We start from the raw sequence: 19,271 nt of genomic DNA, 5'->3' as shown, positions 1-19,271 counted from the left end.
GTTGTTGTTATAGGATTTAATGCCATTTTTCAGCACAAGATAGGCTATACATGGCAGCCAGTATAAATGGTGGAGGAAGAACCTGGCAAAAACCCCCGGAAAGAACCATTGACCCACGAAAAGCTACTGGCAAGCTTTCTCACATACCCACATTGGCTGAGCCTGAGACTTGAACCAATGCAGACAGAGGTGAGATGGCAGTGATCCGTAATGGTGAGCACTTTAGACCACTTGGCCACTTGGGGCCCCATGGGACTTTTGACCTTGGTTGCTGTGGTGCATGTTTTTCATAAAAAGGAAATATTCTAAAATTGATTAAAACACTTTATTTTCATATATATCTGTAAATCAACAATAACACAATGGATATAAACGACTGAAAAATTACAAAGATATAAAGTATTATATATTGTACAACATGAAATGTTGAATAACACTTGAATACATTCACACACTAGCATGCTAATTAACTGAATGGATTTACCATAAAAAAACACATCTGTTTGTTCTTGTTTTTGTTATTGTGGGTTTAACACCATTTTTAAGCACCTGATACATGAGGGCCAGTATATTTGGGTGAAAAAGAACCTGGGAAAATCCCAGGAAGAAACACTGACCCATGGAAGCTAATAGCAAGTCTTTTCACATACCAATGCTGGCAGAGGTCGAGAATCAAACCCATGCAGAGAGAGGCGAGCTGTCAGTGATCTGTCAAGGCGAGCTCCTGAGACCATTCAGGCACTATGTTTATTGAATAAAACATTTGTTTCAAAATTATGATTGAAGTTATATATTACTATCTCCAAGAAAAATCCACTACAAACAGCTTTGAATAGTTTTCAAACTACCTGTTTTTACATTTTCCCTCTGATGAGACTTAGTTTTTATGCAGAAAGTAGCATACAGCATGTCAATTTCACTTTGAAGTGCCTTGAATTTAGAGTTGTTCGAGTAAGGTATTGACTTATGTCAGGGGCATCCAACCTTTTCTGCCTGGGGGCCAAAACAGATCAAATGCTTGAGGTTGCAGGCCTCATGATCAAGAACAGTTCATTATCATTAATTATGCAAATTAATTAAAAAGCATATTTTCAAGAGGACTGCCTACATTGCTGAGGGCAGCACAATGTGAAGGAATGAGCTGCATTTGGTGTGTGGGTTGGCCATGCCAGACTTGTTTGTTAGGGAGAAACTTTCATTTCAAACAATTATTTATATTTATTCCCAAAATGAAAATTGCAAATTTAAATGAGTGCTATAAATGGGACTAAACAGTAGCACAAAAGATAAAGACCACAAAAAAATGTTTGAAATATATGGTATATGAGCATATTGGTTGTGCAACACATTATCTAAAAGACATGATGTTCTATGCTAAAAAATAACATGGTTAATAAAAATGGTATAAATTAGAATAAAAAGGTGCATTTTGAATAAGACCAGTTTAAACAATTAGGTTTTACACAACAACAAAAGAAGAAGAGAAGAATGGCTTTTGACAAAGTGTGTTTTCAGTGAAGTGTTGTGATCCTAGGATGTTCATTAGAATGTTGCAAGCCATGATATTCCTTAAGAAAAATATGACAGATGTAAAGGATTAAGTGAGTATTTCAATTTAGCTTTATTTAACAAGAAACCAAAGCAGTACATAAATATCTACCACTTGATCCAAGGAATAAAGATGATCTGACTTGTCACAGATTGATGTTATGGGGAGAAAAGAGCAACCCTAACACTTAATGAAACAATTGGCAAAATAATAATGCCAATTTTCAAAATAACACAAGCATTCAAAATATTTGTTCTAGAAAGTGATGAAAACTGGTAAAACTTCATCCTTAATTCACTTATTGCAAAGATGGGACTGAAACATATCTTACTCATGTCAGCACTAAAAAGTCATGTGTTCATTTTCTAAAACAAGTCACATGATTAACATGTGACCAGTAAATGTATGCATTAGTCTTCAGGACCACAATTTTTAGGTTTGCATCATTCTTCATTAAAATTAAGAAATATTAATAAATTATAAATATGCAGTCAACTTCACTAATGCGTAAATTTAATTAATATGTGTATTTGAGTACAAGGGGAGGTAATTTAAAAAAATTATTTTTGAAGACAAGGAAACAAAAAAAATTCAAAGTTTAAATAGCAGGGTGGTTTGACAAAAGCATGGATCATGAATCCACCAGAAAACTCATAAGTACAGCCAGTATTATTAACAAACAAAACCTAACATAGTAAAAAGGAATAAGCAGGAAATAACAAGTGACTTTTCCTTGTTTTCTTTACTGTGTAAATCAATTATTAGGCAAAATTAACTAGCACTGGTGGCAAAAGATAAGCTGCATTTCTAAATGACTGGGATAAAAGGGGATTATTACTTGGCAGTAAAGGAGAAGAAAAATAAGTCCATCCAGTGGTAAAATGTTTGATGACCTGGAGAAGTTGGGTGTACAATATACAAGGACATCTGTTAACAGAAACCACATAAAATAGTATACAAGACACAAGAGCTTTCAAAGGATGATAAGTTAATATGTTTACCCTACCCCTGGTTTCATCTTCTGGTTTTACATGCTGTAATGTATCATACCAGGATATATTTTGATTAAAAATGTATCCACAAAATGGTCTTAATGAATGCTAGTGATAGACTGCCCTGCTCCCCCCAAAAAACATATCTCCAAGAATGGGAAAAAAATCTAGTGACTGGGATATACTCTGCCCACCCCACCCCTCCAAATCTCCAATAATATGAAAAAATAACTTGTGACTGGAATATGGTGACCCCCCCACCCCAAATCTCCAATAATGAGATAAAATATCTGTTTGGGATATACTGACCCCCAAAAAGACCAGATCTTCCAAAAATGGAAACACATCTTGTGAGTGAGAAAATCCTGATATAAGGAACTTCAAACAAGAAAGACATTAATCTTATAACAAAAAAGATACAAATTGGTAAACTTGAAAAAAACAAATTTAACCATACAGATTCAGTTCTATTAGGACTGGTGATTTAAAAATAAAATCAGATACTCATTCTATCCAAAACAGAAAAATGAAACAATGAATTAAATGTTTTTCCTTGTGGAATGAAATTTTACACTGAGGATCAAAATGTGAGTTCCATTAAATATTCTCTTGTATTATGCATCAAACAACTTAATAGCATTTTAAAAAGAAGCAATTTGCTTTTAATCTCATTTAAATTTTCTTTTCATTTATTAACATGTCTTCAAACCATCCATACAAGAAATGAAAGCGGACACATCTATACTGTATAATGAATGCCAAGAAAATTTACTTTTGCTGCTGAATTATAATTTGGGGTGATGTGGGGGTTAATTTAGTCACGAGTATAGCTATGGTCACTCCAGATACTCCATCACGTGGGTATAAATGATCAGCCATATTGCATTTCTCAGCATGATCCAATGAAATGAATACTTCGTTCTGCAGGAAGATTTCCAATCCAACTCTATCAACATATTCTACAGGAATATTTCCAATCCAATTTTATCAATATATTCTGAGGAATATTTCCAATCTGAACTATGAATTATAGAAAAATAAGTAAACTGGATTAAGTATTATATTTGTTTTTAAAACTGCAGATCTTGACTTCCATATCTTGCTAAAAAATGATAACAGATCCATAACATATATGTATAACATACAGGTATACATCTTAAGCTGTAATTGTTATTTGATATTACATTGTACATGCATATATATTTATAAAGTATGGATATAAGTTATATAATATGAAATGATATATATAGAAGACTCTCAGTTATTCAAACTCCTACTATCTAAATACCTGATATTAGCCCAACTATTCATCCAGTCCCAGCTAAACTTGCTCTTTGCTGATATCTTTTTGACCTCTATTATCAGAAAATAGATTATTTAAGTACACGCTCTTAATTGAAAATATTTGGTCTGAAATCCTCTAATCCTATCGAAAAGACAACACATTATCCAAAGTGTGAAAATTAGCATGAATGGTAAGGCTGATTTTTTTAATCATAACATCTGTTGGTCCAAACCGTGAGTACTGATTAAACAAAAAGTGAATAATGGTTACTGCTTGTCACTAATCCAACAACTGATCTGCCTTTTGATAACCCTGATATTAATTCAATCGTTGGCAGTAATTTTATGTAAAGTAGGTGTAATAAAAGAAAGTCTGAAAATCATATAAACCCTTCCAAAGCTACATTTGACTATGCATGTATTTTTTAAAAATAATCTATTGGAAGTCACCTTGCTTACTACACTGTATCTGAATCGCCATGGAAAATGGAAGCAGTACAAAGCTGAAGAGGAACGCAACATATAGTGCAAACAAATACAATTCTACCCTTAAAGCAGAACAGGGTATTAAAAGCAAAGCTGAGATCGCCAAGTAGTACAATGTTCTGGTGAACACACTACCAATATGGCAGAAAGACAAGGAAACGAATAAAGATGGCTATATGAGGTTCTGGCAGAAATATACGGCAATGAAATCTGGGACCTTCAATAAGGTTGAAGAGGCAACTCTGAAGTGGTTTAAAGTCACCTGAGACTATAACATTACATTTTTATGAAACAACACAGACGAGCTAAACTAAACAGAGTTATGTAGGAAAAGAAATGTGTTCAACTTGATGTATACTTGCAACTTTAAATATCTATAAATTGTTTGGAGCAATCAGTTGAACAAGCATCAAAGAACCTGATAAGCATCCACAATACATGACAGATCGTGGTCAATATTGTTTATACATGGATTTGATTTATACTGGAGTACATACCGTAGATATCAATTAACATAATAATAATCTAAAATGTTTGTAAGCACTGCTGTAGATGAACTTTTCATTTTACACAGGCACACCAATAATAGGTAGCTGTTATGTTTCTGAGCATAACTTGTCAATTGAACACAACATTTAGTACAGAGGCAGCATGACACAAGAGCAATTTAGAAATAGTGATTGAGTTAACTTCACAAGGCATCATTAAGAGCAAAATGCAAAATGTCTTCTAAAATATAAGAGATGAATCAGTCTTGCATGCTTTTGATACCTATAAACTCTCTGAAATATTAAGTTACTAAAAATTTCTTAAAGTGAGGGATGGCCTTATCATGTGAGAATTTAGGTATGTAACATAAGATTTGCTGAATCGGTTATATTTAAAGGACATGGATCAAGAAACCAATTTTTCATAGTAAAATATGTTTCTTCAAAAATACATACCCAGTCATAGTACCTTAGGTAGTAGAAGTTCTCCTAAGGTATTATGACTGGGCAATGTATTCGAAGAAGAAACCAATTGTTCCTAGTAAAACATGTTTCTTCTAAAATACTTACCAAATCATAATACCTTAGAAGAACAACTACTACCTTAGGTATCATGATTGGGTAATGTATTCGAAGAAGAAATCCAATTTAAAGGGTCAATAACTAGGGCAATAAAAGAGTGTGTGGAGTTACTGGAAATGTAATTCTAACACATAATTAATTTGTTTGGTTATTGCTCATTATAAATAAACATATTAAATTACTGCATAGTGTACAAAATTTGCTATATTAGTATTTGTTTGAAAAAAAAGCAACTTTCACTTTAAAATTATAATATATATATATTATATAAATGATGCTGATTAATATGTATGGAAAAATGCAAAATATTTCAATCAAGTGCATTTTAATGGTCTGCAAGTATTTCTAATTATTTATTAGTGTATAATTCAAGTTGTGTTAAATATATAGATATGATTGGTTTACTAATTGGTGTGTAGTGGCACATCAGTACATTAAAGACTTGTGTTGAGGAAAATGAGTCAAGTTTTTCAACTAGATACAAACCACACCAATTGCCTGCCTGGTCCAGATGTTTTAAATCTACAATGTGCTTACTGCAAGTCTGGCATGCTAGCAAATGAAGAAAGCATTACACAATTATTAAGGTCAGTCCAGTAAAAAATTTCTTGTATGTGATGTTCATGAACTGGGGCAGGTAACTTCTTACCCTGTTCTGATCATAAAATCATACTTTATGAATCTCCTGTTTTAAGAGTGTATAAGCTTGAAATAAATGGAACAGCAAGGATTGCAATTTAGATTTTTACACCGAATATACTTTCTTCCCTGGTTTACATAAATATATTGCTCTTAAAATAAGGATATGTCCATCCAAATATATACAATGATGATTTCTTACATTATGGAAGACATCTGGATACAGCATGCTGTATTCAAATTAATATCTTACTGATTATAATATTCAGTAAATTTTGTGAAGTTGAAACTCATTATATGAAATACAAAAACAACATTATAAACAATATCCCAAATTTGTGTATATACATAACAGAGTTAGCTCCCTCTACAGTTCTCCACTTTGGAGGTGTATTGCTTCTCTAAATATGGTAGCACTGAATAAAGCATGTGGGATTCTTTTTTTGAGGCCTGATTTAATCCATTCAGTTATGTAGTAATAAGACTTCAAATATGACGAGGGACAAACTTCAAGAAAATTGGGATGTTCTGGTTGGACTTAGCTCTGTCCTCAATGAGGCATGCAGACTTTGTGAAATGTGTGCTTAAAGTACATTTCTGGGCAAGGTAAAAAAAAAGGGGACTGCACCTGTTAAGGCATTGATCGTATCATGTTGATTTATGTTATTTCTGCATCAACATAATATGATGCCTTTTAAAATGTTTTTAAGATTTGACAAAACTAACATTTATTCCCATTGAAATAATCCTTTGTTACTGTCGTTGTTTTGGGGGTTAATGCCATTTCCCAGGGCAAGATAGGCTATACATAATGGTCTGTATAAATGGTGGAGGAATAATCCGGGAAAACCACCAACCCAAGGAAAGCTACTGGAAAAATAAATTTTGGGGTTCATTGTGCAGCTGGAAATTTCCAAGGACACTAGCATACTAAGTACTTGGAAAAGGCCATGATAACAGCCAACCAAATAGTTAATATAGACCTGACAGAGCTTTTCTAAAAACGATCTATGTAATGGTTGATATGTGTCTACACCGTATGCTAATCCTTAACACTAGTGTCATATGAGTCATGTAAGCTCTGTGTAATGGTTGATCTTCATCTATTTTGTTCACTGTTTCATGTACAATAAATGTAAGTAAAAAGCAGACTCATGTACACATTTTTTAGATATGCTATCATTTTTCATATAATCTCAATACCTAAAAATTCAAAATATTCTGTCTTATAACCTTTGGTACTAATAAAAATTAATTAAATTATAACTAAATTTTTTAAAAGAAATTTTTGGTGTATAAGAAAATGATCATTGCATTTTCAACATATAATTATTTGTAAACCTGAGACCTCAATTAAAAAGTATACCAAAAAAAATTAAATAGACAATACAGCACAAAAATGCTTGTGCCATATTATCAGTTTTTGGTTTGGTTCTAACTTAAGTGCAAATAATGGATGAGAAAGGAAGAAAACAAACAACATAAAAAACTGTCAACAAACAATACACAGAAGAGATTTAAAAAAAAAAAAACATTATCTAAATCTTTGACACTATTCCATTTCTATGTTTGCCCAGCTTTGTGAAAAAAGTCAGACTTTTCTTTGAAAGCAGCTTTTCGCAGTTTAGCTTCCTCTGCTTGCTTCTTTTTCTCCTCCTGCTCTTGCTTTATTTCCTCCTCAAACTTTTTACTTATGGTCTGCTGTTCAATCTGAAACGGGAGACAACTCTATTTTTAAAAATTACAAAATAACTCTGAAACTAGCAGTGGACAATTTGGTAAGTTGGGCGTGTCAAATTTTTCAAGTCATGTCCATGATGTGACTTTTTCAGTTATTACATTATTTATTGGTCAAATGATTGCATCTAATAACACCACCGAGCCTAGCAAACATGTTGGTGGCTTTTGTTTCTTGATGTTTATTAAATTGTGAGATTCGTTGATCAACCACTGCATTGTCTGTTGTTTGATTGTGTATGCAGTTAAAGAAGAAACACATATTGGCTATTGTTTGAGCAACGATTGTATTCAGATTTAACTGAAGACAATCACAAAGACGACTTACTGGCTTTACTCATGGATCAGTAATAAGTAACATTTCCGATGTTTATTTTGGCATAACACTTCAAGAACCTGGTGAAATTTTTAAATTTCAGAAGCTACGCCACAATAAAATTATATTAAAATTCATACGCGAACTCTTCCCCAAAATGATAATAAATGTTTTACACTCTATTTCTCATACTTAAAAAATATTTTTTCCCGTACGAGAAAAATATACATACATGTATTTAAAATTTCAGGAACCATGCCACAATTGTATTATATTTGAATTCATACGTAAAATGATAATACATTTTTTATATACTATTTCATTTACTTTGAACAAAAAATATTTTTTCATGTGTGAATGAATATACAAAATTTTGGGAGCCACGCCATGACTGTGTTATATCCAAATTTGCATTATCGTGGGGCACGTTATGGCAGGGTCACACTGTACAGTTTCTTTCCATCAAAATTATCACAGTGGTAAAGGGCTTGCAATTGCACCATAAGCATCACTTTGTATCAAAAATCACCTTTGGACATGAAAAATACATGTATTAATTTCTTAAACTTCTTTTTGTTAGTAACTTCCAATAATTTGTCAGGTCAAATAAATGATATTCTCATGTTTTGTTTCATTATTGCTATCAATAAATGTTGACCTTTTTGACCTTACTGGTGCATTTTACTTTGTACAAATTTTCATATTAACCAGATTGATGCTGTGTCAAATTTGGGCAATAAAACTGTCCATTGAGCACAAAGACATACAATGAAAATATCTGATACACAAATTTTTTTACAGAACCCATTGTCTAATCTAAATAAATATCTAACTAGGAGATATTTTAACACCAACATCACTGCCACTAAAATGACAGCATTGATGACTCACAAAAGTGAGACAGAAAGTGTGTGTGTGATTTAGATTTTTAACATAGTTTTAAACAATTTTCAGCTATATCACTAAGATGTCTGCATTGTCGCAATTTACAGTGATGTCTGGCACTCAGGCATCATGCCACAGACATGTAGCATGATGTCCCACCCAGTCATATTATCCTGACACCAGCCCAACCAGTCCTAATACTAACATCTTAATGCTGTGCAACAAGCGAGGCAGCTGCTAGTACCATTTTTTATAAGTCTTTGGTTTGACTTGGCAGGGATTTGCACCAGCGACGTCCTGCATCCAAGGTGGACACTCTTACCTCTTAGGCCACCGAAGCAGTCAAAAAAGTGCAAATGTACACCTATGCATGAATTGCTTCATTCTTTGTACACCAAAGAAATCTGCACAGTCATTACAACCAACGTCGAAAAAAAATGTATTTTACAGTTACTTGCCTTTAAAAATGCATTTGAAAACTTCCTTGAGACAACACCAAGAAGTAAGTCAAACAAAATGTACCTGGTTCATCATTCACAGCTTATCATTCACCCCTTATCATAATTGGGTCATCCTTTGTTGCTTTTTATATATACCATCTATTTTTCATTCCACATTCATTCATCTCTTTTCAATTCAAAGTGGCACTGGAATGATTCTGGATCTGTTTAATTATTATGTTATGGACTGTTACTCTTTCGGAAGAGAATTTTAGTGATTGGCACATGCCTGTTATGGCAGCAAACCCTTCTTACCTTGGCCTGGAAGAAATTCTTGGCTCCTGCGACACCTTCCTTGTCAACATCAATCTCTGTTACATTCTGGTATAATTCATACAGTCCACAGTTTTGACTAAGTTCCCCAGCTGCAGCTTTCCGGAAAATGAGCAAAAACTTTGAGAAAAAAAACAAAAAAAAACCAATTGCATCAACATGACGATAGTATCTGGGGAAGAGATAATTTTGGCATGTTCTGCGACACAGAATTTACACATGGCAGTACACTGTCTTGCCTGTAAATAGAGGATCTCAAATTGTAATGATTTAATACTGAATTTATGAAAATAGTTGAATAATTTCAACATTTTGCAAGCTCTTGGTAATGATTTGATATTTAACTTAAAAATCTCATTGAATAATTTCCAACTTTTGCTAGATTTCGTAATGATTTAACATTTAATTTATGAAACTCATTGAATAATTTTTAGCTAGTTTTGCAAGTCCTTGGTAATGATTTAATATTTCCAAATCAACAAAACATTTTACACAGGCAAAATTATTTTTAGCATTTGATCTCCAATGGAAATTTTAGCATGATATCACAACGTTTGCTCGCTTTCAGTACTTGATGTGCATATCCATGGATTCTGATAACACTGTTTACAATGTTTCCACCTCATGCATGTTGATTCCATTTGTGTGAAAGGATGATTACTGGAGAAGCTAGACTATAAAGTAATACACTGTAAACAGTGTACAAACAATGTGACAAATAATATTATGACACTGTGACTTTCTGCTTAGCCAGAAAATGCAACAAGGCTAGCACATCAAAATGTAAACTTGGGATAAAATAGAACTGAACAGGCTGGAAATTCACTTTGATCCTGCAGAAACTAATAATTCTATCCCCAATTTTTGAAACTCTTCAACACAAATAAAGATTTTCTAAACTATTTTGGAACAGATCAGGTTCGTGAAGGTCACAAGCCATGGGTAAACAAGTTGCTAATTCTTTTATTATTGTACAGCGGGGCTTCTCAATAAATGCATACCCATATTTAATGCACAGAAATTCTAACGGGTGCATTTTGTTAATTCACATAGATATGGGCCATAGCAGCAATCTTAATTACCCTTGACTGGCCTCTGGCTCAGTTTCCTACTGAGCATGCACTGCCCATAACAAATTTACTGTAATAGACAGTGACTGACATCTGCTCAAGAACACTTTACATCATGGCAGACAATAACATCTCACCACTGGGTGAAGTGAACAGGGACCATTCAATTAGTACGTACGCATGGAGAGGGGATTAACCAAATGCATACACTTGTATATGGGGGCAGGGGTCTATTGATAATGTATGTATGCATAGGAAACGGGGGGTGGGGTGGTGGTGGTGGTGTGTGTGTGAAACCTCGATAATAATTTGTCTAATACGTAACCTGTTCAACTGGGTTCAGTAGGCATTTGAATTTTAGTGGACACTAGACAAACTTTTTAAAGCTACACAGCTTATTCCTTTGATGCAACCAGGCATTCAATGTCGGTGGACTATCTGTTGTATTAAACATGTTAATATTATTAATCCTTGATTGTTTCTGGGTGGATTAAATATAGGCCGTTCTATAGAATTCAGGGGAGGGGGTGCATCAAGCGTATGTACGCAGGTGGGTGTGTGTGAAAAAGTAGGCATGTGTACAGGGAGGGGTAAGGGGTCAAGCTGTGCCAGATTTTTGCGTACATACTAAATGGATGGCCCCACAGGTCACTGATTCCATGCTTAGGTGCAACTGAATCAGACTGGGTTGTTTTGAGATTATGTTTAAAGTTAATGATAGAGAAAGAAGAACCAATTATGACATGAATGATAGAGGAAGAAGAACCAATTATGACATGAATGGATTGCCTTGCAATCGAATATTAGCATTCAGGGTTAGAAGTGAAACTGAATTTTCAAACTGTAGGTTATTTTTAGTTTTTTTCTCCAAAGTTTTAAAATATTTTTGAGGTTTAAAACACAAAAGTTAAAAGATTATCTACATGGTGAGAATAACATTTTTAGCTAGCTCCTAAATATAATGAAAATAAAGAAAACATGAAAATTAAAAAATAATTACAATGGCTGGATGTCTTTAATTTGCATAGGTCATGCATTTTCTATACTGCTAGGTGAACCCAGCAAAAACCATATGCAAAAAAGCACTTTTGTGGGGTCAGGGTAGAGACGTTCACCATTATTTTCAAATGTTTAGGTTTATATTATTCATTTAGGTTTCTTTCATGTTTTTTTTAGTTTTCTACGGTCAAAACGAAATTTCACGTTTTTTTAGGTCCACTTCTAATTATGACTGCATATCAAATAATAATCAATTGGTCAAAACTGGAACATGCGGCAGCCAGACCAACTTTAACTTTTTTATTGGCAATTAATTTGCTTCATTTGGAAGAACATTTAAAAGTTCTGAATCATTTATGACTTCACTGGATTCATTTCTGATACAAATATCGGCATTTGTTTGATTGCACTTTAAATTATAATCAGTTGGACAAACTGGGAATATATGGTTTCTCATAAAGCCAGTTTTCAGCATGGGATTGTGTTTTATCGGCAATTAATTTGCTTCAATCAGCAAACTGTTCAAAACTTTAAGCATTTTAATTAATGGATCATTCAGAAAATAACTGAATGGACATAACAAATTGAACTTTAAAATCACAATGGCACAAAGAAGTATATTTTCGTTTCTGTCTCAGTCTCAGAAATGACCGGTCAGTGATGCAAATATAATCAAGTATATAACAATCATTTGTCTTTTTCATAAACCAAATATACACAAAATAACAGAGTTAGAGAATGAAACACTTTCACAAAATCAGATTGTATGTTTCTTACAAAATATTGTACAAGAATTTTTCATTAATCAGCATGAGACAAGAAATCTAAAGCCTCATTTATTTGTTTCCACCAATAATGAGGAATCATAGTCGTTAGCTCATGATTGTTAAAAAGAATTGACTCATAAGATTTCAGTTTTAACTCTTAAAATTTTCATTTGGGCTCTTGATATTTTGGAGTCAAGGGTCAACTTACTCTTTAGTTTTGAAATCTACCGTTACTGAGAACACTGGTATAGTGAAAAATGCACATCTACCATAATTTTTTCCTTAATATTATTAATAATGAATGAAAAGAAACATGTTTTGGTATATTTTACTTTCATATAATCCAACCATTTTATATTTAAGTTTATTTTATATCGGTTTTCTAAGATTTTTAATTTTCCCCATTAAGGCCATTTTACACACAATACATGTACTGTCACAAGGTATATTATATAACTACAAACAGGATAATTAGCCATTTTTCATATATAACATCAACGTTAATGTACCATTTCCTTGGGAAAATCACACAGAATGACACAAAAAAGAGAAAAGTAATTGTACAATGCTCGTGTTTGTTTCAAAGTTCTGATCTACAGTCTTTTACTTTGCATACAGTTTGATTTTTAAAGATAAATAACTCCCCAGTTAGTTTTACTCTGGTTATCATAGTTATTTAATCAGATCTTGTACATCTTTTACGTATTGTTAAAAGAACTTTTAATTTCCTTTGTTTTGGTGAATGATTATGGGGGTAATTTGGGTTATAGAGTATAAAACGTGGCCAAATATCAGATGTGCATCTTTCAAAAGACTGCTAGCTCTGCTTGGTCATTTTCACTTCCTGGATTTCAAAGGTAAATTATAAAACATGAGCAGATAACTTCTTTTTTACTCCAGTTATTTTATAATTTCAGATGAGGACATTTTCTACATTGGCAACGTTTTTTCCCCCCAGGTACATTAATAACTGCTAAAGTAAAAGTACTTTGGTGTAGTTCAGGCACAAAGTGAGCAGCCATTTTGTATAACTGCGTGCTTACAACATGTATAATTTCCACAAGTATTTTCAGCCACAGTACATGAAAGTAACATAGAGGTATGCCAACATTCTCTCCACTGTGCATGTTGCCAATGCAAAACAACTTCACCATAAATTGGTTCCTGTCTCAGAATTATATAATACCTACAGAACAGAACCTAATGCATAGCTTTGCACAAGTAATGTATGGGACCCACTGTCTATAAAGAAATGATGCTACTGACTCAACGATAAATTAAAGGACTGAACAGCTGACATTTGAGACACAAATCATGTCTGCTAACCACTGATTATATGGAAGAATGATAGCTTCGACAAATGAAATACCTCTCTGAAACTAATCTTGTTGTCAAAATCTTCATCCACTTCACGTATCATCTCTTTCAGTGACAAATGGGTCTGTGGGGCTCCAAGCTTTTCCATCATCAGTTTCAGTTCATTGAAGTCTATAAACTGATCTTTGCCTGTGTCATATCTGTATTAACATAAAGAAGACAGTATGAATGCACTGTTCGAAGATTTCATTTGTGTTCACCCCCCCCCCACAATGGTATCAGTGATAGCAAGCCACATTCTGAGATCTCTTTATGTAGCTCGGTAAACCAGTGGGTCCTTTGGATGGACCAATGGTATTCTTATACAAGCAATGCAAACTGAAGGAAAACAACAAGTCACTTTAAACTCCACCAGGAAAGGTTCATGGACCAACATGAAAAAGTGGATGGACCAAGCATGTCTCAATATTGACACTGAACAAAGAAAAACAAATTTCAATTCATAGAGAATGTGTGTCTGATTTGGAGGTTAGTGTTAGGACTGGTTGGCCTGGTGTCAGTATAATGTGAATGGGTGGGACATCATGCTACATGTCTGCGGCATGATGCCCCAGGGCTAGACATCACTATAAACAGCCACACTGCAGACACCATAGCGATATGACTGAAAAATTGTTAAAGCTACATTAAAAAACCAAATTACACACACACACCAGCATTAAATGCACCAAAATTTCCATGTGGGATGCCTCAATTTGTGAGGACTGATATCCCAGTAACATCCCAAAATTTTGCATGTACACTCAAGTGAACAGGTGGATGGTTCCAATAAATGTGCACCAAAAGGTGCAACTTGTTTTCCTCATAATTGGTATATTACAATGATTAATCACACATCAATAAACCTTATCATGATTACTTACTCAGTCCTCAGGCTTAATAGTAAACATACCATAAAAGTGAATATTAAGTTTGGTTACTCAAGTGAAACAGCTAATGCTGTCAGATTTTTTGTGTGCTTAGTATGGTGACTCAAGTGCAATGGCTAACACCTGTACCGTATGATTCCCTTGATGTTAATTAAGCGGTATATATATATATATATATATATATATATATATATATATATATATATATATATATATACACACACACACACACACACAAACCTATAAGTTCTTGTTCTATCAATCGGTTTACAATATCATGGCTTAATGAATTTGAGCAACTTTACAGCATGGTGAATTGATGGTGAACTCTCCCCAGGCAAATTTAAACAATGAATTCTCCCCATACTCAAATTGTGGCTAAAGAAAAACATTTGGATATAGCAAATTCTGAACACAATCTTTTAATTATTTGTTCCACAGCTATAGATGAAGTGGTCCAAATTCTTGTACCAGCATCATAGCAAGAAAAATATCCTCAGTGTTAAATTAGTTGTTTTTATTTTTTTTTAATATAATAATTTTGTGAAATCTATTTTGGTAATGCATGTCTCAGGTGCTTATATAACACCAGTGAATTTTTTTAAAATATCACCCATTCCATCTGTATAATTGCAAAGGCTGTCGTCACTGGATAAGGCAGAAAAGAAGTCACCCAGCCAAGTTCTTTGAAATAAATAAGAATTCAGAACAGATTAGAAGGTAAAGTACTGCACTGGTCATGTAGTAAATTCTGTATGCCACCTACCATGTAGTAAATATTTTATGCCACTTGCCATATAATAAATATTTTATGCTCCTGGAAGATGGATGACTACATCATTAGGTGACAATTATCAGCAATTAGGATCTGACAGATGTTGTTTTTACATTACTCACATCTAATGTGATCATATAGGATTCATATGCATACATACCATGGTAATGAATCTATACCACGGAAATGTACCATGTACTTAGATGCTTGTGTATCTCTCTCTCCCATTACATGATCATCTCAAGATTAAATTTCTGCACATGCCCAATATAAACTTCACTTCTTGGCATGAACAAGTAAAACTTGTGATATCTCTCTGTGGCTATCACAAATACAAAAGTGCTTCAAAATGCTCTCATAAAAGAAATTTGAAACAATACCACTGAACATCCTGTTTCAGGAAATTAGTGGAAACCCTGAGCAGGAAGTGATCATAAAGACCGAGATAAGAGGGATTAGACCAAATGGAAACTTTATTCAAATACACACACACGGAGTGAAGTATATTCCAGTATTCCCAAATGTATCCTGATTTACAAAACTGATCTACACAATTACTATCCAAAGCTACCCACTATGCACTAACAGTATGACTGCTACATTGTTTTGTTCCATCAGCATAAATATAATTTAATAAATAAATCTTTACAATATTTTCTTTCTTCAAAATTGTACACTTTATAAAAATTCTTGACTCCAAAGTGTTAACTTTCTTTTCAAAACTGACACCACCTTCTGCAATAATAATAATAATAATACATACATACATACATACTGCTTAATTTGTTGATTCAAAGAATGGGTTACAATTGTATACTGGTAGATATTTAACTTCCTGTCCAGTGCTCATTGTTCTTTGTACTTCTTATAGTTAATTTGAAGTATTGTTAATCAATAAGCTAGTTTTACATGCAAGTGTATAGTTATTATTATGGCATATTGATAAAGATTTCAGGTATACATCGGTATATTTTTAATTTTAAAAAGATATAAAGGTTCATTTGGTTATGTTGACTCTCCCTGATTAGACCTGCAATCCGCAAGTAAAGGTAATTCCAAATACAGAAGAACCCCTCTTGAAAGACTGCCCCTTCTGCCAAAAAGATATGGTCTCGCAAGACGGGTAGTCTCTTGTAACAGGTCATAACACCATATAATCAACAAATATGAACACTGAAAATATGGTCTCTCAAGACAGCTAGTCTTACATGCCAGTGATCTTTTCAAGACAGGTTTTACTGTAATAGAATTTATTAGTTTAAAGCTTCTGAATATATTAAAACTAATATGGTCACACTCTCTCAGTGCAACTCCTAGCTGTTTCTGTTACAGATTTTCTTGTATAAAATTGATCCTAATCCATGCTTGGAATTTTCTTATTGAATAAAGTACATACATAGCCCCCTTTACACATTTACTGAAGATCCAGTACTACATACCCCTTTACTGGGACTCTTGAAGCTGCATGTCTAAGTACTAGTGCTCAAAGGAAACAAGTTTTAGACACAGGCCCAGTGACTTAAAAAAAAATTCTCAAATTCCACAAGAAGTTCCAACTCCCATTTCCATATGCCCAAAATTTCTGCCTTTTTAATACTACAATTTGTCATACAATGTTGCAGTTACTACACTTATAAAAGAAATACAATAGGGTTCAAAATGGGGTTTGATGGTAATGCAAATGTCATTAGTGTTGATTAATACACTCACTACAGACTGAATGGTACTGGTGTTCAAACGTCCTTGGAGATTCTAGTCAGAACCAAGTTGTTCTTGAGGGCAATAATGTTAGCACTGTCAGAACTGATACAGTCTGATCATGAGATATGACTGTGTTTAAAGAAAGATAAATACACATCACATTTTGGATGGACCATTTCATTTTTACAGGTAATAAAGCATTAATAAATGCCTCTGTCCAGTACAAGTCATAATGCTTTATCAACACAAATCAACTGTACAAACACAAGTGTGTGCTTATTATTGTAATTCATCCAATTTCATGACCAAAATCATTCTGACCAACATGGGTCGATAAATACTATTTTAACAAGATTAAGATAATGAATAATAATAAAGAGAATTACTCTGAATGTCCAATTCAGCATGACAAATATATTACACACAGGTGGTACTCCTATTTTGACAGACATCATACATACAGGAATGATGTCGATATATTGTTTGCATTATGTTCGAGAATTAAATGCCCCCACCCCCAACTCACTGGCATGCTTCACAAAGTAAAACTCTTTCAACTGGGAATTCTGAAATTTAGTTTTGCTGGGCTTGATGATAGTTAATTGGGTCCTAAATCACTTTCAAACTATTTTCGAACACTACTGAAAATTGTGTTTTTCGAAACACGGCCGTGTCAGGAGAGGTTTGGAAATATGAAACTGTGTTACAATCTGATAGAAAATAGATGTCCACTTCACGTACGGCAGTGTAGATCTTATTTTAATCTGAAAGAGTCATGTTATGGCATGTATGTTAACATACTGAAAATAAATTTTCCGCATTTTATCAGCGCGATCAAATTTTCTCAGGCAAATTAGATTTGCTTTTTTCGACAAAACCTCACTTTAAAAAAATGAAGGGGCATTGTATATTAATGGAAAATGGTTCAAATAAATCAAAGTGATGTTATCAAAGATTATATTAGCGACAGAATGGTGAAACATGCGAGAATATGGAGAAAAAATAATTAATTCAACGGTTTTAACACCAACTTAGATAACTGTCTTTCCTCTCTTTCAATAGTCCAAGTTAAGGCTGCTTTATCAGTTTATGCTATGACAGACGCTCTACTTACTTATCAAACGTTTTCTTAAAATCTTGGATCTGTTTGCGCGAGAATTCCTTAAACTCTGTGTAAGGGTTGAAAACTTGAGTGCTTTTCAAAGTTCCTTCCTCGACGCCCTCGTTAATTTTTTCTCGCCTTTCCAACTTTTTCGCCAACTCGTCAGTGGCCATACTTGTATCTCTGACTGTACAGTTAACGTATCAGCAATCTTCATAAAACACGTCACAGCTCCTTGCTTTAAACTTCGCTTTGGCAGTTTCCTAATCCTAGTAAAAAGTCACATTAGCAGATGATCAGACTATTTGTGTTTTGTATTTCCGGCTTCCGGGATGTCGTGCTAAAAGCAAACTTCTACGCAGGTGGCATACACACTTCCTTTGAGACTCGTCATTACATATTACAGTACGGTTTATACAACCATTCGGGAAAGCCCCCGTTCGTTTCCGCTGCAAGTCCAACAACTTTTTTCTTCTTTTTCTATCATGTGTTGAAAAAGCCGGTAATTATTTTGTCTGGTTCCATGACTTCTCTGTGGAGAGAGATCAGGGAACCAGACTAGAATTTATTCGGATCATGTTAGGGGGCAGGGGCCAGTTTTATGGACAAATTTAATGCCGCAATCATTGACCAAGTATAAAAAAAAAATCATAAAAAATGAAATACACAAGTGAGGTCAAAAAGGTCCATATTTTTGGATACCTATATTAAAACAAAGCAAGTGACTATTATCCACACTTGGCCAGTGGTCATTATTTACACCATGTGATGCTCACAGTGCAAACACAAGCCCTTTTCCTAGATAACGATTCTGCACAATAGTGTGTACTAAACAGGCTGATGCAGTTGAAAATAGTTGTCATCCAAGCCGTTTTTGATA

At 33.7% G+C, this 19,271-nt stretch overlaps 1 protein-coding gene across 1 annotated transcript; it reads right to left on the bottom strand.

Annotated features, from left to right (window-relative positions):
- Nucleotides 1-311: 311 nt before the first annotated feature.
- LOC149774449 (EF-hand domain-containing protein D2-like) lies at nt 312-18,889 on the bottom strand. Its single transcript, XM_089945209.1, has 4 exons — nt 18,404-18,889; nt 13,937-14,084; nt 9,714-9,851; nt 312-7,730 (listed from the first exon to the last, which is right to left on the bottom strand). The coding sequence occupies exons 1-4, from the start codon at nt 18,562-18,564 to the stop codon at nt 7,584-7,586; spliced, it is 594 nt and encodes a 197-aa protein (XP_089801335.1). The 5' UTR covers nt 18,565-18,889; the 3' UTR covers nt 312-7,583.
- Between the last annotated feature and the right edge of the window lie 382 nt (nt 18,890-19,271).

Source organism: Sinohyriopsis cumingii, unplaced genomic scaffold, assembly GCF_028554795.1.
Source record: "Sinohyriopsis cumingii isolate HCF-2022 unplaced genomic scaffold, ASM2855479v2 utg000229l, whole genome shotgun sequence".
NCBI classification, from domain to species: Eukaryota; Metazoa; Mollusca; class Bivalvia; order Unionida; family Unionidae; genus Sinohyriopsis; species Sinohyriopsis cumingii.
The sequence above is the reverse complement of the archived record's forward strand: the minus strand, read 5'-3'. Positions and strand labels throughout refer to the sequence as shown.